The 22699-nt window shown below is 41.7% G+C and overlaps 1 protein-coding gene across 1 annotated transcript in view; it reads left to right on the top strand.

Annotated features, from left to right (window-relative positions):
* The first annotated feature begins 1037 nt into the window (after positions 1 to 1037).
* The window catches only part of LOC146889194 (uncharacterized), a 45506-nt gene continuing 23844 nt past the window's right edge, over positions 1038 to 22699 (top strand). The window contains exons 1-13 of the mRNA XM_087902761.1: positions 1038 to 1212; positions 1443 to 1574; positions 2127 to 2210; positions 2324 to 3036; positions 3157 to 3264; positions 3433 to 3542; positions 5582 to 5644; positions 5728 to 5783; positions 5922 to 6025; positions 6143 to 7155; positions 7331 to 7412; positions 7539 to 7682; positions 17014 to 17185. Coding sequence (XP_087758887.1) covers positions 3213 to 3264; positions 3433 to 3542; positions 5582 to 5644; positions 5728 to 5783; positions 5922 to 5955 — 315 coding nt within the window. The 5' untranslated portion in view covers positions 1038 to 1212; positions 1443 to 1574; positions 2127 to 2210; positions 2324 to 3036; positions 3157 to 3212 and the 3' untranslated portion in view covers positions 5956 to 6025; positions 6143 to 7155; positions 7331 to 7412; positions 7539 to 7682; positions 17014 to 17185. The remainder of the gene's footprint in view (positions 1213 to 1442; positions 1575 to 2126; positions 2211 to 2323; positions 3037 to 3156; positions 3265 to 3432; positions 3543 to 5581; positions 5645 to 5727; positions 5784 to 5921; positions 6026 to 6142; positions 7156 to 7330; positions 7413 to 7538; positions 7683 to 17013; positions 17186 to 22699) is intronic.

Genomic DNA, 22699 nt, shown 5'->3' with positions numbered 1-22699 from the left:
GAACAAGAGCAATTTGCATGGCTTGGTTTTTTTGTTTTTGTTTTTCGTTTGTTTGTTTGTTTGGTTGGTTGGTTGGTTTTGGTTTTCAAGACAAAGTTTCTTTGTAACAGCCCTGGCTGTCCTGGAACTCACTTTGTAGACCAGGCTGGTCTCAAATTCACAGAGATCTGCCTCTGCCTCCCAAGTGCTGGGATTAAAGGCATGTGCCACCACCACTTAGTCTTATTGTAAATTGTTTTAGCATGTTTGTTGACATCTCTGGAATGCCTACTTTTTTATTGAAGGGAAACAGAGGAGTGGATCCACTTCTTTTAGGTTTTCCTTTTGGGGGTATATAATCATTCATAGTATTCCCTTAGATTCATTTCATTTCTATTGTATCCTTTTTCAGCTATTTCTTTAGCTAGTTGTTTGTCAGTTCTTAGGTCTTTGTCTTTGTTAGTCTAGCTAAATATTCATCAGCTTTATCCTTTTCAAAACCCAGCTCTTTTAAAATTGATCCTCTTTTTTATCATGTATACCTTCTTTTATTTTATTTGTTTATTATTATTTTTTCATTTAATAACATATCAACCACAGTTTAACCAACCTTATCTCTTCCTGTTCCTTCCCTCACCTCCCCTGTAACCTCCTCCAACCCACTCCTCCTTCTCTGTTCAGAAAAGGCAGGCCTCCCATGGATGTCAACAAAGCATGGCATATCAAGTTGAGGTATGATTAAGCTCCTCCCCTTGTATTAAGGTTGGATGAGGTAAAGCAGTATAGGAAATATGTTCCCAAAAGCCAGTCCAAGTGGTAGGGACAGGCCCTGCTTTCACCATTAGGAATCCCACAAAGTGTATTTAAATTGATCTTCTGCATTACTTTTTATATTTTTGTTTTTATTTGTGCTTTATTCTTTAAAGTTTCATTCTACTGACTTTGAAGTTAGTTTGTTGTTTCTTTGTTTTAAATTATTTTTTGAAACTGTGATGAGTGTAGCTAATCAACGTGTGCTTACACTTGCACGTTTTTTTCTCATATTCCAGAACAAAATGATGAGAAAATCCCTCTCCAAGAAAACGGGGGAGATGTGAGTTCTTCCCAAGAAAGTTGTATTAAGGAGAACCTTCATGATGAACATCATGAGGACATTCTTCTACCTCCACAACTCCAGGACAGTGATGGAAACATTCAGCTAAATGATGACTACGGTGACCCTCAAATACTGTAGTAAGTAATGTAGGCAAACTGATTTGCATGTAATATCCCTTGAGGTTGTACAAGTTTCCCACTCTGTAATTTTCCTCTTGTTACAAAAAAAAAAAAAATGAGCCGTGATGGAAGTCCTACTTCGAGACCTTAGAGAGCTGTTTATCCGTGAATTAAGATTGGTCTTTTCGAGTGGCCTGGTGGCAATTCCGAGTATTTATAAATAGCTCTTTCTGTCAATGTCTCCACAGCCACTCTTCTGCTTTCCAAATCCAAGAGGATGATGGTACATGTTATACTGAATCCCGAGAGATAATTTTTCCAGAGGACAAATTGAAGGAAAGCATAGAGGATGGAGCCTTAGGGGGCTGTTCAAGATCATGGTGAGTGTACTCCTAGGGGACTAGTGTGCAAGGACGTCAGGTCAGGCGGTGTCACCTTGGTCATATCTAAGGGGAGATTCAGAAAAAGGAAGAAAAAGACAGCAGGCTGGGTACAAGAAGGTAAGGTCACAGGAGGAAGACAAAGGTGGCAGTAACTCCAGAGAACATGGAGAAGCCCCCCCCCCAGTTATTTCAGTGTTGTTCAAACTGAGATTTTGACAGCTCTGAAATCTTGTCAGACAGCCAGGGAACTCCTACATCGTTTGGATTCACCTGGAAGCTCACAAAAACTTATAAAAGTGAGGTAAGTTTGAATAACTGGGTTTTATTGCTTGGAATCTAAACATTGAAATATAGAGAAAGGACAATTTAGGATAGCCACAGAGAGAAAGATACAAACTTGGGAAGGAGGGAGAGGAAGGGGAGGATAGAGGAATGAGAACTTGTGCCAAAAGTCTTTTCAAAGAGGAAGTCGGAATAAAACATTACATTTTTCTCTGTTCTTAATATCATGTTTATTTTCTCTATTATTCCTTGATTTTGTCCCTATAGATTCCAAATGGGAGAAAGTACAGCAAGATGTGGATAATAAATTTACTCCAGAGCCACTGCAGTGTGACCTTCACACCTATTGATGTAAGAGATACCATTGAATCCCAGGGTGAGCACACAGGGGAAATAAAGAGCGGCCAGGGTCACTGCAGGATGCTTGCCTCCAGCATCATTGCTGTTGTCTTCATTCCTTATAGTTCCAGCACACCAGAAACAAGATACGGCTCTTTGTACACAATGCTAGAACTACCTTTGAATAGAAGAATATAAACTACCAGCTAAGTGATGAGGAGAACAGAAAGATTTGTGCTGGAGTTCTTTTTAACCACTTCTTGCATAGACAAAGCCAGGCCAGGGGTGAGTCTGTCTCTGGGACTGGAAGTCTTATGCTTCTCCTACCCTCCCTACTCACAGATAACCATCTATGCTAATTCATCTACTGAGCCTGTATCTGTGCAGTATCAGTTAACACCAGAACAGATGCACATCCTAAAGGTAAATCATACTCCAGCCAGATTGTTTTGACTTTCTAGATCTCTCCCTTTCCCCCACTCAGTGAAGTTCCTGTCACCAAGACCTGAGAGCCTCAGAGCCGCTCTCTCCATATCTGTCTCTGCAACTGAGCTGAAGAAACGATATAATGTCTCCCACAAAGCTCTGTATCTCAGAAAGTTTCACTTTGACCCAGGAAAGACTGGCAGCAATAATCATAGGTCACAAATCTTCTAGAAAAAGAATATGGTAACTTAAGAAGGGTCTGCACTGGTGCTGGTCCAGACCTACCTCTCTTTACCTACTAACTACATTCTCTCCACTTCCTGAAGACATGGATCATGGGATTGACATATTTCTCAACAGAAGGAGCTGCATGACGGCCACCCTTCAGATAATCGAAGTGGATTTCCCTGAGGTGAGGCCATAGAGCCCGTGATGATGATATTTGGTGAAGGGCTGGACAGGATGGAATGCAGGGAGGTTTGTCTCTGAGGAAGTGTATAGTAACAATAATGCTACATCTTGCTCCCAAAAGCTTTTGTCCTTGAACATGAGAAACAACAAAATATACTGGCTAGATGGCCTGTCCGAATGAATAGAGAGAGCCCCCCAAATCAAGATTATGAACCTTTCAAGAAATTTGGTAAGAAGATGAGATTGAGGATGCAGATTGAAGATAATATGCACTATGATGTGTGACTGCACGAGGCAAGAAAGGTGCCTCCCTGTGAGGGTGGGGGCTAAAGGTGCTAGGTCCTAGATACATGTCTTCTCATGGGACCCCTTTACCGGCTCTCCCATTCTTTCTCAGCTAAAGACAGTGTGGGAGTTGGAGAAGGTAAAGGGGCTGAAGCTGGAAGAGCTGTGGCTGGAAGGGAACCCCTTGTGCAGCACCTTCCCAGACCATTCTGCCTATGTCAGGTACGTCATGCCAGCTGACACCTTCCCCTACAGGGATACCATAGCCTCCTGATGGCCTGAGACACTCTCTGTGGGAGGAGGCAGGCCTGGCCCTCTGGGAAGGCAACATGGCCCCCCTCTCCCCTCTCTGTACTTGGGAGTGCCCACGGGCCTCCTTTGCTTCTGCCCTGCCTGACCCACCTCACCTAGTGTGGGCAGTGTTTCCCTTGAGTGTGTTTTCAGCCTCCTCCAGCAGGCCCTGCCATGCCTCATCTCAATAGCAGATCTCTTTCCTGCTCCTAAGAGGAGGCGCCGGATCTTGTTCCTGAATGGTCCCCTCATTTGTCCCAGGCTGCCCTAGAGGTTGTCCTGTTCCAGACTGAGGGCTGAGGTCCTGGGTGAGGCTAACATGGACCTTGCTTCCTCTGGACTACTGCTGGGACCTCTCTCTTCTTTTGGGGAAACCTGGGCTCTCTGGGTCAGGGATCCAGGAGTGAGCCATGACTGGGGAGCTGAAGACTTCCTGGGTCCGGAAGAGAAGGCAGAGTGCAGCAGAGGTTGAGGAGGCAGAGGACTTGCCTCCTTGATGCCTCCTTCCTTCCTTCCTTCCTTCCTTCCTTCCTTCCTTCCTTCCTTCCTTCCTTCCTTCCTTCCTTCCTTCCTTCCTTCCTTCCTTCCTTCCCCGTCTATACCTAGGGACCAACCTACCTGACTCATCATCCTACCTAGCCTATAAGAGGAGTCTTGGGGAGCCTGAGACAAGCATCTTGATTCCTTGGACAGGACCCACATTCAGATAGGCACAGGTGCACAGGAGTCTTCAGGAGAGAACCAAGTGATCATAATAGGAGGCCATAGGGCTTCCATCCCATGCTGAGCAGGGGACTCACTCATTTCACTTCTGATTCTGCGGAATGACCCTTGCTCCCAGGGATGCTCTTTATCCTCAGCTCACTCAACAAAATTATAGTCTTGGGTGTCCTGCCAGGTTCAGTATAACACATATTTTCATTACTTCTTTGAACCCTTGGACTAGTCAGGCAGGTATGAAGGAAGCAGCAGCAGCAGGGGAGCCCTTTGTCCTATATGACCCCAAACCCTCTGTTCCAGGCTAAGCAGAACATCTTCCATTCACTTTGCATTGTTTCTTCTGTCTCCTTTGCCTTTACTCTCCTATGTAGCCCTCATATCTACTTGGCCATTCCTCCCTTAACATCCATTTCTGACACTGTCTACCATCCCCGGGCCGTCTCCTTCTTGCCTCTTGGGCCCTACCTCCCTCAGCTCCATTTCCCAGCATTTCAAAGAATCTCAGACACCTGGCAAGGTGACACACAGCGGGGGGGGGGGACGAGCTCCAGTTCTATACCATATTCCTTTAAGGCCTTCTCTGAAGACTCTGAGAAAGAAGGGGGGCAGGGTAGGGAGGAAGCCCCGGAACCAGGATCCCAATGTAGCTTCTCATGACCTTAGAGAAAGGGGTCAGTGCAATGTGAGTGAGAGTTCCCCAGGCTTTGGAGGCAGGTAAGGAGAGGGGAGAACAAGAGGGACAACCATGGACAGGTGGGGACAAGGAAGAAACGCTACTAAGACTTGAACTGTCTGTCACTTCTTGTGGTTTTTCGTTTTTCAACAGTGCTGTCCTGAGCTATTTCCCAGAGTTGTTATGCCTGGTAAGGTCCTAGCTTCCTCATTTGTGTCTTCTTCTTCTTCAAATACAAGACGTCCATGCTTGCTCCCAAGTGTCTTATGTCTTACTGGATAGCATGTGTGCTTCAGACTAGTATTCTCTTTAAGTGCTATGGATTCTTGAACGAAAAAAAAAGCAACATATAAATCTTTTTCTTAGGAGAAGAAGGGAAATCCCATCAGCAGTCAAATATGGAAGAGGGAGGAAGGGGGAGATATCTTTGAGACATCCACTACAATCTCACAGCCCATGCTGTTTCATGGACCATTTCATGGACTCTTATCCTTACTCTGAAGCCTTCAGTCTCTTTTGCTCCTTGGGCATCATATGCCATAGTCTCTCATCTGTGCTCCTAACGTCTTTCATTCAGAATGGCTGGAAATCATTGCCGACAATTGGCCCTCATACCTTGGAGATAAGAAAACCACGCGAGGTGAGGAGGGATCATCAAGAATCAAGGAGTTGCAAGGGAAGATTTTGTCAACCACATAGTTTTCAAAGTGTCTTTCATTTCAGGAAAGCTATAGAAGATGTGCAAGTCTGAAGGATCTGGTCATGCAATTTATGTTTCAGTGAGTTACCGGGGGAGGGCAGTGAGAAATCATAAGGCTAGGCCGGACTGTCTTAGCACAAGTTTGCTATCAGAGTTTTCACCTACCATTTGAGACTTGTGCTAGAGGAAGCCTTTCTCTTTACTGCACTTCCCACAGGTATTACTTGATCTATGACTATGGTGATCGATGAAGTATCCTCGTCGTCTACCCCTAAAGACTGCTTCCCCCTGACCATCACTTTCAACTCCAACACGTTACATGTGAGTATCACATCTGAGACTTTTCTTCTGGAACAGCAGGTTGCTCCTCTAGGACACGCAGAGGTGAAAACATCCACAATGACTGAAACTCCCCCTTGTTCTTCTTTTTTCTCCTAGGAGAAGTTTAGAAGAATATATCAAGGATAGTAGGAATATGAAGAGGCTCAAGGACTCCTGTAAGGAGGCAATGAAGTGGTACAGAAGGCCATGAAATGGTCCGAGGCTCAATGGGGTATAATGACGACCCTCTTGGCTTCTCGCTTTATACAGTTTTGCAGATACAGCTGCTGAAACACAAAAATGTAAGGTTGTGACCTGCCTTCATCACCTGCCAAAAACTGAGCACAATGTAAGTTCCTGTGTCATCGACATTTGTGCTCAGACAGTGAGTACCTGTTCCTTCCCTTAGGCTTGACCGTCAAGGTACAAGTAAGTGAGAAGTTTTAGAATAGTCAAAGCCTCACTTTACCATTTTCTTTCTTCTCAGGGAAAGATGTTCTGTTTTTCCATCACTGGGGTGTTCAAAGAAAGTAAGTGTAGAATCTTCTTGTCAGAGAGATTTGGGGGCTTCCTTTCTCTTGGCAGAGGTTCCTACCAGACCCTTCCCAACACCCCCTCCTGTTCCTTTTTCCTTCTCTTCTCTTCCTTACTGTTTCGTTATTTCCCACATGTTGTTTTCCACCCACATCTGTTTGAGCTACACAGTTCAGGCATTCCTGCTGTAGAGTTTGAGTGCTCTCATTTCAAGCCTTACTTCCTGTTAACCCTTTACTTTCCTCATCTCCCCAAAGCGGTTAATAATAGTCATTCCTTATGCAGCTGGGAAATAGAAATAAAGTGGAGTAATTCGTCAAGGGAACTAGTCTGCATTAAGGGGGAACCTACCGTGGACAACTGAGTGTTTCTATTATTTCCCTTTCTGTCCCTGAAACATCCTCCTAGCTCTCAGTGGAAATTGTCCCTGTCTGGCTTCCTTCTGGGTGACAGACTCTCTCATTGGGGAGTGTGGTATGTGAGTTTTTAACTCACCAGGTTGGTTTGTTTGTTGCCATTGACGTGGAAGAAAACTCTCAGGGATGTAGTCGTGCCTTTACTCGGATATTCATCTTAACTGCTGGCAGACATTTCCGGTGAGTACTATGTTGTAGATGGCTATAGAAATACCCATCTAACCTCGAACCATTGGTGCATTAATATACTCTTGGGGAATTCTCAATACCACAGAGTACAAGCAGGTAGCTCTAAGAAGTTGTCTCAGTATTTATGAGCATTGACTGATTTTTTTTCTTGATACTTACTCATTAGCGGTGTGACCTTGGGCTGGTTGTGAGCCTTCTCCATGAGTCAGTGTTCTCTGAAAATGTGCACGTGGCTTCTTTTGCGAATGGTAAACAAGCTAGATTTAAAGCTGCAATTTAATTAAGTTAGTAGACAATCTTTCAAAAGCTCATCCTATGGCAGGGGAAATGGATGTCAGAGTCTGGTTTGCTCTGAAACGCCAATTTTCCCCCAGGCTTTGCACAGTGAATGATGAGATGATTCTGAGGAACGCCAGCCCTGCAGAGACCAAGAAGGCATTCTCTACCACCATGCCCACAGTCTTCTACTCCCAGAGTCACCAGCAGATGAAGCATTCCTCTACCCAGACGGACTTTCTGTGAGTTCTGGGGATCGCTGGCAATAATCTTGAGTTAAAAAAAGTAGAGATTTAACAGAACTTTACAGTTCTTTGGGTTGTGAAGCCAAATCATGGTCCAAAATTCTAAAATTATGCATTAATTTTATAGTAATGTTATGAGAAATTTGAAACAATATAATGTTCATATCAGACAGCGTAATAGCCTATGTCCCAAATCGTAAGGAAAACCTTAGAAGGCATGATAAATAATGAGATGTGTCAGCCTTATTTCAGGGTTCATAATCTATATACAAAATTCAGATGTATTACTCTATTCTAGCAATGAACAATTAAAAAATAAGTTTAGAAACCACTCATATCATGAAAAAGAAACATACCCAGGAACATAGTTGGAAAACATGTGGAAAAATATTACCAAAATAAATAAAGCTTAAACAAATGGATGGGTATTTTATGTTCCTGAACTAGAATACTTAATAATATGTGAGAAATATCCCCCAAATTTTTGTTCATACTCTATGTCCTTGCAATCCATATCAAAATTTTAGCCACTGTCATTGTAGAGATTTGCAAGTCAACCTTAAAATTCCTATGAATGTAATGTGAACTCATAGTAGAAAAATAATCTTGAAAATGAAGAAGGTAGTTGGAAAGCTCACTGCAAGGTTACTATAAACTTACACTAAATTATAAGAAAAAATGCTAGGTGCTATAGGTCCTAGAACAGATACGTAGAATAATTGACCAAGTGCAAGTTCAAATATATAAAACCATTTTCACGTCAGTAGAAAATTTATTTACAAACAGAGTCCCAAAGATACCAACAGGGAAATTATCTTTTTCAGCAACTGGTACAGGGACAATGGTTATTCCACTTCAAAAGATTCAGATTTTACCCAATCACATATAAATATAAACATAAGTGGGTCTGGTGCCAAGTGTGGTGGTGCACACCTTTAATCTCACAGGCAGATCCCTGGGTAAAGGCCAACTTGTTATCAAAGTGAGTTCCAGGACAACTAGGGAGAGAGAGAGAGAGAGAGAGAGAGAGAGAGAGAGAGAGAGAGAGAGAGAGAGAGAGACTAAGAAAAACAAATAGCTCAGGCTTTTGCAGTGAGCTGGTTACATAGAGAATTTACCAATGGAATACAAACTCCTGGGATCAGTTCCCAGCACCACATAAACTGGACATAATTGTGCACACCTGAATTGCTAGTACACAGACGTTCAATCTCAACTTCATAACAAGTTCAAAATCTGTCTGGTTTACATGAGATCCTGTCTGAGAAATACATATATACATACATAAATCTCAAGAGCCAGGGGTCAAAATTTTAAAAGTCTCATAAGAAAACAGAAGATCTTTGTTATTGATTTAGACAACGGTTTCTTATATATAGCAGTAAAAAGACAAAAACATCAAAACAGGCCCAAGTGGATTTTATCAACTTTCAAATAATTTTGCTTCAAAAATATTATCAGTGAAATGAAAAATGACCAAGAAGCTATTTCCACTTCATAACCTGTTGCAAAGGAAAAATGAGTTTTGGCCAATGAAGTCTTAATTGGCTATATAAATCACACTTCAGGGAAGACCCCATGGTCAGCAGTAAATGGTCAACACAAAACAAACTCAATGGTGGTTTTGAAGGGTTTGTTTTTGTCTTATATTGCTTTATTTGGGCATTTTGATCTCATTGGTCTGTCACTGGTATCTTATGGTTTCTGGTATTTTTACCATAAAATGTGCAAGTGTGTTTCTTGTGCTTTGTTGCTTTTTTTTAAAAAAATTGGTTTGTTAGGTTTTAAAAATTTATCTGTTTCTTTTCAAAGAAGAGAGAGAGAGTGAAGGCATGGAGTCACATGGGATGGGAGGCAGAGAAGATTTGGGAAGAGATGGAGGTGGGAAAGAAACCATGATCATAGCATATTGAATAAATTTTAAATGACAAAAAATATTTCTAAAATAAATAAAAGGTGAATTCAATAAATCAGAAATATTTGTGTATGTTTCATAAAGAACTTACAATTAAATATATGATAAATTCTTAAAATCTGAGAATGAGAAGTCCTGTACCACTTTTAGACATGTACCACTTTAAAATAATTCAGTACATTCATCTATATTTTATATATGCACACTATGAGGAGCGGGTGGAGGTTGGAGGACAACTTTCAGAAGTCAGTTCTCTCTTTCCATCCAGGCCCGGGCACTCAACCTCAGGGGGACAGATTTGGTGAAAGAAGATTTTACCTGCTTTCTTTGTTAAATTTTCCAGTGATGTGCTAAAATATCATGACCAAAGCAACTTGGAGAGGAAAGAGTTTATTTCAGGTTGCAACTCTGAGGTCACACTCCCATCATTGAGGGAGGTCAGGACAGGACCAGGAGGCAGGAATTTGGAGGCAGGATCTGCCTCCTGGCTGCCTGCTGGATTACACTCCATGGCTTGTTCAACCTGCTTTCTTAGAGCACCCAGGATCACCAGCCCAGGGTGGCCCCATCCAAAGTGAGCACAGACCTTCACATCAATCATCAATCAAGAAAATGTAGGCTGGGTGTAGTGGTGCATGCTTTTAATCCTAACACTTGGGAGGCAAAAACAAGTGGATATGAGTTTGAAGTCAGCCTTGTCTATATAGGGATTTCCAAGCCAGACAGGACTACAAAGTGAGACTGTGTCTCAAAAATAAAATGAATGAATAATCAGATAGATCTCAGCTTTGAAATGTATGTATATAATTGCAGCACTTGGTAGGTAGACACAGGAGGGACAGAAGATTAACACGATCGTTGTAGCCTACACAATGAGTTCAAGAACAGCCTGGGCTACATGAGACTGTCTCGAATAAGAAGACAGATCCACTGAAGCTGATTAGTGGTTACTATAGTATCTAGAAATCAAAATATAGGAGTGACTGCTAAAAGTTAAGGAGTTGTGTTTGTTCTTCATTTTCTATTTAAGATGGGGGAAATGTTCTGGACATTGATAACTGTGACAGTTGTATAATATTTTGAATATATGGAAAATCACTGAATTGTACACCATAAAGACATAAATTATAGGATATGACTCATACCTCAATTTAAAAATAATAGGAAATTTTGTAATTTTTAATTTCCACCTGTTATTTTCTTGAGCATTTTTAAAGGTTCCCTATTAGCAATGTCCCTGTTTTTGCTTTGACTTCTGGGCCTAAGTGATGACAAACATTGTGGGTTCTATTAGGTTTCTCTTCACCATTACAGGAGTGTTAAGTCTGGCACACATGTCCCAGTAAATGAGTAGCATAGGTTAATTGGTGGCACTTTGTGGTCACTGCCTCTGTCTAGTGGCAGTAAGGGAGGTTACCTGTACTTCTGGCACCCCAGGTACCTTGAGGATGAGCTGGGCTGCACTGGAGAGGATGAGGTCCTAGATATATTTCAGCTGAGGCCTGGGAATCAAGGAGGTGAAAGATAAACATCCCTGAGCCTTCATCAAGATGGAGTCCCAGTGCCTGGGGAGGGAACTCAGAGTACCAGGCTCTTCTAATATCCCAACTCTTTTCCTCCAGACTGGGGATGAATTCTCAAAGGAACTCTTCTTGCAAAAGGATCCTTGAAGGTCATCTTCCTCTTCATTCATATTATTGTTTCTGTTTCTTTCTAAGTCCTTGATCATGATCTGAATTAGAGGCTCAATGATCAGGAAGCTAAATTAACATGTAGGTCTAGAAATACCCCCTCCCGAAGTGGCTATTTAGTTTGTATAATAAAAAGCATTATGGCCTTTTGTGGCCTGTATTGCACATTTCCTGCTATAGAGGAGCCAGGACTTAATGACCCTATGCACCCCACTTTCCCCACATTTGTTGAGCAGACTTACTTCCTTGGAAACTTGTGAATGAGTCTCATGGCAAAGGACACATGATAACTTCCAGTAGTGTCTTTGGAGATCAGGAAATCTGTCAAGATGCTCGATCTGGAGGCTTGCAAGAAGCATGCATGTGACAATCAGGGCCTCAAAGGGCCTGCCACCAGGCCAGTGAGTCTGCAGAGAAGGGAAAAGTGGTGAGAGGGCACATGGTTTACTTCTTTCTGATTGTTTGAGCCTGTGCCTTGACGTGTTTTATGACTTGCACACGAGCTGGTGACGAGGGGATCATTTCAGAGCTCCCCATGTGTGCTCCCATCTGTATTCCTGTCCTTTCCTCTTCTGGAAGTTGCTGGGCAAGGAGTGTCACACCAGTCAGGCCCTGCTGGGGATCAGCAGAGTCAGGCTGCCTGGGGAAGCATTGCTCTCAGGAGGCTTAGTTTGCTCCATGCCCAAGTTCTTGAAGGAGGCCCTTCAGACACCTATTTTCACAGCAGAGATGCACACTCTTCGCTCTTTGGCCAGCTCTGTGGACCTTTCACAGAGTGTCAACTAGCAAGTAGTTCTGAATTCCAGGAAGGTAGTAAATGGGAAATGTGAAAAATTTGTTCACCAAAACACGGATTTCCACCACTTCTGAAATGCATGTGCTTTAGACAATGAACTGGCATCCTTTTTGAAATTCAACTAATCACGTTACAAAGTTTTTAAATTCTAGGTATATAAATGAAGGCACAGGTGTTGAACCACCAGCTGACAAGTTACGCCTGCAGTTTGTTGTGCTTGACATGATTTGCTACCAATTGTCACTTGTAGGGTTTGTCCCCCACTTTTAGGAGTTTAAAACTATGTGGTTAGTTTACAATGAAGAAATAGGCTTCCGAAGGGAATTTCCGTGCAGATGCTATTTATCCTTTCCCTCTCCATCCCATGAGCCTCTTGTACTAGCCCCTCTTCTCCAAAGTAGCCCCCTCTGTTTTCATGTCATGTGCATTCTGTTCCCTTATCTGTCACCTTTCCTTCCCCTATCTCCTACGATCTCTTTTTATTCTCCATTGGTCCCCATTCATTGCAAACACATGCTCACACCTGAGCATGCACACATACAAAATTAAGAGCGGGGAACCATCTATAGGAGAAAATGCTGCATTTGGCTCTCTGAATCTAAATTACCCTGCTTAATATAATCAACTTCAGTTTACCAGTATTATGGTTTTTGCTAAACAGTCATGTTGTCAAATGCCTTCTAAATACTCATTTTTAGTTCTGTGCCCAGCCTTCATCAAAGAAACTTCTTATGGTCATGGAGGAAGTTAATGCAGAAACCCATAACCAATCAAAGTAGCTGAGAATAAGTAAGGCCAGAAGAGTCAGAGGATGGGGAGATGTACAGCAGAAAGATGTCTTTTTGGCAGGGCAAATAAAAAAAAATTAATGAACTTCTTGAGGCTGTAGTTATAGGCACAAGACCTATTTAAGGTCAGCCCCCATCAACATATCATTAGGGGATGGAGAGGGGACCATGAGGTTCCCACTGGCCCTTAGAGACTGTTGACAGTTAATGGTTGAAATGTTGAAAGAGAGGTGGACTATTAATTCACTGATTAAATTCATTAGGTTATACACAAAAAGAAGACACAAAAGAATGATTTGTTGGAAAGAGGGGTTTCTATCGGGGAGGAAGGGAGAGAAGAAAAAGGTGAAATGCCTATAATTCCCTAAATAAATATATAAAACTGTCACAGAAAAAAATCACCAAAAATTTCTATTCTACCCATCTTCCTAAAAATAACATATTTTTTATTTTTATCTTATTTTATTTTATGTCAGAGCCTGCTCTATCAAAGTTAGTTAGGTTTCCTGGATCTGGGGTGATAAAATATCAGATGAAAGAAGCTGTGTTCCAAAATGGCTTTATTAGTTTACATTACCACCAGCAGTGTATAGGGTTCCTTTCCTCTCTACATTACTGTCAGGGCCTGTGACATTCACTCACTCACTCATTCATTCATTCATTCATTTACAGCTCTTTTTTATTCATTTTTAGAATAGTACGTGATCATGATAGAGTGTGCCACACTCTTTATTCTAAGCCAGAGACTTGCATGGAACAGATTTTTTTTTCATAGCAGAAGATAATAAACCAACAAGTCAAATGTATTGCATCTTCAATGATGATAACTGTTACACCGTAAAGGAAGCAGAGGAGGGAGGATTGTGGAGATGTGAGACTGTCAGCTGTGGCTCATCTGTAGTTCCAGCTATTAGCAGAGGGCTGAGGCAGGATGAGGAGTTCAAAGCCAGCCCTACAGCAAATACTGACATCTCAGAACATACAAATCAGTCACGGCTATAATCCTAGTACTTGCAATGTGGATACAGATGAATCATAACTTCCAGGCTTGCCTTGCCTGCATATTGACATTCTAGCTTATGTAAGACCCTGGTCATTATCCAGTACCACAAAGGTGGGTAAAGTTTAACTATGTATTACCTTGGTGTTAACAGACTTGAACTTGAACTTGCATTTCCTAAGGAACAACTATTGTCTGAATGGTTACATTAATTACTGGTTCAGTCCTTTGAAAGAAGTGTCATAAAAAGTCATTGGGGTCATTTTGGTTCAGCGACATGCCACATGTATTGTGTGCTGTGATATTTGTCTGTAATCTCAGCAGTAGGAAATTAGAGGCAAGGCCGATCTTGACAACATAGCAAGTTTGAGACCAGTCTAAAACTATGAGAGACAGATTAAAAATCAAACAGGAAATGCCCTATAATTAGCCAGGTCTCATGACAGTCAAGAGACTGAAATGTGAATTGTCTTTTTCGTGCCAGCCTTTGCTACATGTTGGAATCTTGACTCAAAAATAAGAACACGACAACACAAAAATACAACAAATGCCAAATGCCATCTTGTTGTCAATCAGTTATAGAGGGGTTAGAGTGCTAGGTCAGTAGCTAAGCACATTGGCTGCTTTTGTAGAGGACCCCAATTCAGTTCATAGCACCCAGCCACCCATCGTTTCTGTTCCAGGGGTTCCACTGCCTTCTCCCTTCTGTATGTACCAGGCATGTGCATGATACACGTACATATATCAGTATATATATATCCAGGCCAAAACTCATATATATATATAAGCTAAAGAGGTTTAAGATTAGTTATACATATCAGATATTTCTTATGAAAATGCATGTCTTCTGGGAAACTCGGGTTAATCATCTATCACATAAATGATTATATATGAATACATACAAAAATCTGAAAAGTGAAATTTCTCCTTTAGCTTGAATTTTTTATAGTTTTCATTTTGTTTGGGCCTCCCGCTGCCCCAGAAATCAGATTTTTGCATAGGCTGTAGTGGAGGTCATGGGGCCTCACAAGATCAATTCCTGAATATTTTTTTCAAGGGATGACATAACTCACATGGTAACTTTACATAGAGTGTGGAAGCACATAAGTATTGGAGAGGTCACTTTGGAAATGGTCATGATGTCTGTAGTCCCTGGAATGTTCTGAATGACAAAGTTCTTTGTGCACAAAGGACACAATTTGTACATCAGCTAGGGGTACCCCCTTCTCTTCTTTTTTCTTATTTTTAATTTTTTTTTCAATTTATTTTTCTCTCATTTATTGGTGTAGGAGGTTCTCCTGCTCATGTGTTGCTTTCATTGGTTAATGAATAAAGAAACTGCCTTGGCCTTTTAATAGGGCAGTACTTAGGTAGGCCGGGAAAGCAGAACTGAATGCGGGGAGGAAGAAAGGCAGAGTGAGAGAAGCCATGGATCCTCCAAATGAGAGGGACGCCAGTTAGAATCTTGCCAGTAAGCCACAACCATGTGGTGATATACAGATTAATGGAGATGGGTAAATTAAGATGTAAGAGTTAGCCAATAAGTAGTTAGAGCTAATGGGCCAAGCAGTGATTTAATGAATACAGGTTTTGTGTGGTTATTTTGGGTGTAAGCTAGCTGGGCGGTCAGGAAAAAAGCGGTCATCTCCCTTGCAACATTGGCAGCCCAACGGGGCCAACTGACACCAAGTAAAATGTAAGAGGCTTAAAAAGAAATTCTAGAAAAAAATACAGAGTTTAACACAACTTCTTGCTGTTTGCTGGCTGCTTGCCGCAGCCCCTAGAGATATTTTACTAATTCAACAATAGCAGTAAAAAAAGCTGTGGCAATTTTGAAATGCCGGATTTCTGAGTTATGCTGCCAGTGTGACCTCTGGCTCTTTCAGGAGGCCAGGCACTTGGATGGGGGTTGTGAGCATCGTGCTGCATGGGGCTTGCTTGATGGCAACTTGTACTGGCTGTGTGCTTGGAATTGGGGCACTGCATGGCTCAGAGGTGCAATTGGCTCAGCCATGCTGAACTATGAAGAGCACAGGCAGAAACTACCACATTTACCATAATAATGGCACAGCTTAATTTTAAACTGGGCAGGCAGAAAGGTATTACCATATTATGACTACTAATGGAACAACTTAAGTTTTTAAGACATTCTTAGCATTTTAAGAAGTGCTCCTGGACAGTAAAGAATTATAGATTCAAACGACCTCTAAATGGGTCTCACAGTGTTGGATGGGTGTACTTAGTCTTGGGAGAGAGAAGGAAAAGAGTATAGAGGGTCATAAAATATAGTTAATGTGTTAATTAAAAATGTGTAGAGACTTTAAAGAGACAGAGTACAGATAGTCATAGCTTAAAAGGAATAAAGAAAAATAAGCCACGTAAAAATGGAAAATTCACAGATTGTCTGGATTATGTATATTGTTTTTTCTTTGAATATTTTGACTGTGAAGGAGCTAAGAACACAGAGACATTTAAGTATAAGGGCTGCTAAGCTAAACCAGCATGTTTGTTATAATGGTATCTTGACTTCAGAATTTGGGTCTAAGGGTATGGTGCTTTGGAAAAGAGGTCTTCTTTTGTTTTCACATAAGATGAGAACCTGTGGATTGCTTCTACACCAATATGGTTTCATGGACCTAGGCCTCCTAAAAAGTCACCATGAACACCCTCAAAAACTTTTTTTTGTCCAACTGCTGACTGAGATGAACCTAGCACACAGGATACATCATAAAAGACCTGATTAACAGTGCCCCAATCAGCAGGAAGTAGTATGGACAGTACTACGCTCATATTCCCAAATATGGTTCATAACTGTTTGTTTACATCTAAAGGGAGATATGATATTGATACGAATAATTTAGATTGGTATGGATCATGGTTTATTGATATAAATTTAAAGTTAATTTTGTTATATGTATACGTATTTCTTGATTAAGGCATTGTGTTTGTACAGTTCATTTAAAACATAATGTATAATTAAGAAATATAGATTAATAGATAATCCTCTATACTAGTCAAGTTTGTAATCATGTTAGTTAGATGTTCTATATTTGTAGAGATATATTTCAGTTAGTTAGGCATTCTTCAAATCTTTCAGAGACATTCAAAATATGGCATTTAAATGTTTTAAAAATGTAGGACTTTTCATGGCAGTGAGACACTTCTGCTCCTGGCAGCACCAAGCTACTTCGAGATAAAGATGGGCATCAAAGAGACTCCTTAGCCATTTGGGCAGGAAACTGCTCTTGCCTGGACTACTTCACTGGACATGCATGAGCTGCAGAGAAATGACTGCTGAACTTGCGTAAAGGTGAGATGATCCTTTGCCACAGACCACCCCAGCCGAATATGGGGGTCTTGTGGGACATGGTTTCTCAAAGACTAAGTGGGTAAGGATTCGGTGTTGACAAACAGGAACAAACACAGAGGCAGTTTGAATCGGAGTGTATTTTGCAGTTCTCAAACAAGGGTTTTTATACAAGAAGAACAGGTATTACAATTCTTAAAAGATGTGTTCAGTGAAGCAGTTACAAAGAACAATTAAATCATTTGGCACAGGAAAGCATAAAATCAATCAGATATTACATTTCCTAAACAGTGGGTTGAAAGAATCAATTATGAATTAAACATAACATTTTACTTACTAAACAATGGGTTCAAAGAATCAATTTTAACACTAAACCAGTACAAAAAAAATCACTTATGGTTAAGGAATGAATCTTAGGGCCTGTTCAAGTTCATAAATTTTCATGTGTAATCCTTATCTGTCATCTAGCTTTTGTCTTATTAAAGATCCTCAAAGTTCAATTTAAAACTAAAGCAATGCTTTCTATACCTCAATGCCAAAGCCAACCTCATCTACTCATGCACAGCTATACCAATTCATATATTGTTGGGAGGATATTCTATCAAAGTATTATTTTATAATTATGTAAATGATTATGAAGCAAAGCATTAAATCTCTTAGAGAAGAGGTCATGGCCAGTAACCCTAATTCAAGGGGTTGGCTTATTCTCGGCCCAGGTTATCAGGAACATCTTGTAAATATTAAAAGGAAATAGAACCAGACAAACTGTCATGAGAACTACAGCTCAATATTTTCTTTCCGGCTAGAGAGTTCCACAACCAGTTCCAGGATATCTCCTCCCTTTGGAGTCTAATGTCTCAGTCTGTGGAACTTGTCACACAGAATCTGCTGGGGTTGGTGTGGCAATCCTTCAGGGTTCCTGCTACATGAAAGAGTCTGCCAGACATTCTGTAGGATACAAAAGAAAGTGACTGGACTGTCTTTGAAATTTCCTGCTTCATGGAAAAGAGCGACCTCTCGCTGTTCTCTAGTTTCCTATCTTGGTGGGACCTCCACTTATGCACGCCAGTAATACGTGATAGTACGGTACTACTCCTGTATTGCGGCACCTGCACTACAGGACCATTGACGAGCCTAGGGCAAAGGCCTGGAGATTGAAACACACAAAGACACACAGACAGAGACACGGTTCATCCTTAAACAAGAATGCCCCCTTTATCGTGTCCAGGGGCAGCTTATATAGGGATCCTTAACTGATAGCCATAGCCCAGCCAAACCCACCAGAAACCACTCCCACAAGAGGACCAAACTATACAACTGTCACACATATGCAGAATGTCTAGGTCAGCTGCATGCAGGCTCCCTGGTTGTCAGTTCAGTCCCTGTAAGTCCCATGAGCCCAGGTTTGTTGATTCTGTGAGTTTTCTTAAGGTGTCCTTTAACCCTCTGTCTCTTACATTTTCTCCTCCTCTTCAGTAACTTTTCTCGAATCTGCCTAATATTTGACTGTGCATCTGTATCTGTTTCCTTTTGTTGCTGGATGAAGCCTCACTGATGACAACTGATCCAGGCCCCAGTCTAGTCACAGGAGATGGCCAGTTCAGGCTACATATCTTCTTTTGCTAGGAGTTTAAGCTGGGGTCTTCCTTGTAGATTCCTGGGAGATTCTCTTGTGCCAGGTTATTGTGATTACTAGGCTGTGAAATACCCCCCTCTTTTCTAGTAGACTCTCAATACTTTCCCCCTCTGCACTTCCCAAACCTGATCATGACTGAGAGTGGTTGGGGATGGGAACAAGAGCAATTTGCATGGTTTTCTTTCTTTCTTTCTTTCTTTCTTTCTTTCTTTCTTTCTTTCTTTCTTTCTTTCCTTCCTTCCTTCCTTCCTTCCTTCCTTCCTTCCTTCCTTCTTTCTTTCTTGGTTGGTTGGTTGGTTGGTTTTGGTTTTCGAGACAGGGTTTCTGTGTAACAGCCCTGACTTTCCTGGAACTCGCTTGTAGACCAGGCTGGCCTCGTACTCACAGAGATCTGTCTTCTTCTGCCTCCCCAGTGCTGGGATTAAAGTTGTGCGCCACCACTGCCCTGCTCTACATGGCTTTTTAATGCAACTTTAGTATTGGCTAGCCATCCCTTACCCTCTCTTTCCTAACCCCTTCTAAGCCCCACTTTAATTGATGGATCCTCAGTGTTCTCCCACACACTTCATTTAAGGCCTCTTTTCTCCCTGCCCATAATGGCCTTTCTCCAGCATCCTGGCCTTTAGAGACACTCACATTTAATTAAACAAATTAAAAGATAAGGTCTACCTATGAGAGAGGGCATATAGTTTTTGTCTTTCTAGGCCTGCGTTATCTTACTCGGTATATTTTTCAGTTACATCCATGGTCCTGCAATTTATATGCTTACTTTACAACTGAAAAAAAAATCTCTAAAATCTCCCTCTCTCTCCACCCACCCACCCCACATATATATATATATATATATATATATATATATATATATATATGTATGTATACATACATACGTCCATACATATATATCCCAGTTTCATTATTTATCTAACTATTGATGAACATCTAATCTAGTCTGATTCCATTTAACTTTTGTGACTATAGCCACAATGAACATGAATGTGCAAGTTCAGTGGAAAGCCCCAAAAGTGAATGGGTCACCCTGGGTTACCCTGCCAGAATAAGCAAAAAGGTGAACTCACCAAGATGAAGTAGATCCAGTCTGGCAGAGAGGTTGCACAGCAAGGGTGTTTTCCAGCACATGGCCCTGGGCCCTGTGCCCGTTGGAAAAACAGGCCCTTTTGGTAGGAAACCTCCATCTGTTAGGAAAAATCTTAAGACTATCCTCTCCACCCATGCAAAATAACTCCAATTAGACCAGAGTACACCAAATCAAAGATGCACATTAAATGAATGCAGCACTCCTGGGTTGTCAGGAACATGGCGGGAGAGGAGGAAAGGGGGTGGGGAGACAGGGAGAGATCATGCAAAACCTGTGACCCTATGTTAACTAGCCTGTGAGAGTGGTCCTGACCCTTCCTGAAGAGGGTCAGCACTTGGCAGGCTTCCCAGAGGTGGAGTCTGAACCAAGGCAACTCCCAGGGGGAAGGGGCTTAGGATGGATGCCAGGGACTAGAGTGATGCTTCCAATCATCCCGGACTCCTTGGATATAGGGGTGTTAGAGGGCTGGGGTCTCACTTTTGACCAAATATCCCACAATAGCCATCTGTAATTTGTTCATGAATGAGGAAGTTTAAAAACAAAGGGAAAGCCTGTTCCTGATTACTGCTTAACTGGGTACTGATTAACACTTAACTATCAGGTATAGGCAAGAGGACATCAGCAATTGTCATGTATCTCTAGAAACACATACGTTTACAAACACACACACACACACACACACACTCCTAAAAACAAGATTGTTTGACAATGTTAACATTTATTCTTCAAAAGTGGTCCTTATTTTATCTTTTTTATCAAATTCCTTTTCTTTTTTTATTTTTCCTTTCAAAAATTTACATTTCCTCCCCTCCTTTCATTCCCCTCTTGCCCCCCTACTCACCTTCCTCTCTCCCCCTCCCTCCTTAAGAGAAGACAGGGTATCCTGCCTGTGGGAAGTCCACATCCAGGCCTAGGAAGATGTGCATCCAAATAGACTAGGGTCCCAAAAAGTCAGTACATGCAGTAGAAACAGGTCCCAGTGCCATTATCAATGTCTTCTCAGTCAGCCCCCATTGTCAGCCACATTCAGAGAGTCTGGTTTGATCACATGCTCGGTCAGTCCCAGTCCAGCTGGAGTTGGTTAGCTCCCATTAGAACAGGTACACTGTCTCAGTGGGTGGACCAACCCCTCATGGTACTGACTTCCTTGCTCATCTTTTCCCACCGTCTGTTCTTCAACTGGACCTTGGGAGCTCAGTCCACTGCTCTGATGAGGGGATCTATCTCTATCCGTGGGCTGATGAAGATTTTATGGTCATATTCGAGATAATCATCAGTGTGATAGTGGGGCCAGTTCAGGCACCCTCTGCTCTGCTGCCCAAGGACCTAGCTGGGGACATCCCCATGGAAACTGGGGGTCCCCACTGGAGCCAAGCTTCTTGCCAACCCTAAAATGGCTCCCTTAATGTAGATATCTTCTTCCCTGCTCCTGTATCCGCCCTTCCTCCATTTCCACCCTCCCATTCTCCCAAGCTCTCCCCAGTCTTTACCTTCTCCCTTTTCTCTCCCCCTCTCCCCTTCCCCTAAACCCACCCTCACCTCTATATCTTCCCCCATGCTCCCAACTTTTGCCTGGCGTTCTTGTTTGCTTCCAATCTCCAGGAGGATCTATATATGTATTTCTTTGCGTTCACATTATTTGGCTTCTCTAGGTTTCTAAACTATAGACTTAATGTCCTTTGTTTATGGCTAGAGTCCACTAATGAGTAAGTCCATACTATATTCATCTTTTTGGGTCTGGGTTATCTCACTCAGTAAAGTGTTTTCTATTTCCATCCATTTGCATGCAAAGTTCAAGATATCATTTTTTTTTTTACCACTGAGTAGAACTCTAAATATATATGTGCCACATCTTCTTTAACCATTCTTCTATTGAGGGGCACCTAGGTTGTTTCTAGGTTCTGGCTATTACAAATAGTGCTGCTATGAACATAGTTGAACAAATGCTTTTGTAGTATGATAAGGCATCTCTTGGGTATATTCCCAAGAGTGGAATTGCTGGGTCCTGAGGGAGGTTGACTCCCAGTTTCCTGAGAAACCGCCACACTGATTTCCACAGTGGCTGCACAAGTTTGCATTCCTACCAACAATGGATGAGTATTCCCCTATTCCACATCCTCTCCAGCATAGGCTATCATTGGTGTTTTTGATTTTAGCCATTCTGACAGGTATAAGATGGTATCCCAAAGTTGTTTTGATTTGCATTTCCCTGATCGCTAAGGAGGTTGAGCATGACCTTAAGTGTCTTTTGGCCATTTGAACTTCTTCTGTTGAGAATTCTCTGTTCAGTTCAGTGCCCCATTTTTTAATTGTGTTAATTAGCATTTTAAAGTCTAGTTTCATGAGTTCTTTATATATTTTGGAGATCAGACCTTTGTCTGATGTGGGATTGGTGAAGATCTTCTCTCATTCAGTAGGTTGCCTTTTTGTCTTAGTGACAGTATCCTTTGCATTACAGAAACTTCTCAGTTTCAGGATGTCCCATTTATTCATTGTTGCTCCTATTGCCTGTGCTACTGGGGTTATACGTAGGAATTGATCTCCTGTGCCCATGTGGTGCAGACTGCTTTGCACTTTCTCTTCTATCAGGTTCAGTGTGGTCAGATTTATAATGAGGTCTTTAATCCATTTGGACTTGAGTTTTGTGCATGGTGATAGATATGGATCTATTTTCATTCTTCTACAGGTTGACATCCAGTTATGCCAGCACCATTTGTTAAAGATACCTTCTTTCTTCCATTGTATAATTTTAGCTCCTTTGTCGAAAAATTGGTGTTCATAGGTT

The sequence above is a fragment of the Myodes glareolus genome, chromosome X, assembly GCF_982192425.1.
Source record: "Myodes glareolus chromosome X, mMyoGla1.1, whole genome shotgun sequence".
In the NCBI taxonomy this organism is placed as follows: Eukaryota; Metazoa; Chordata; class Mammalia; order Rodentia; family Cricetidae; genus Myodes; species Myodes glareolus.
This window is presented reverse-complemented; position numbering and strand designations above follow the sequence as displayed.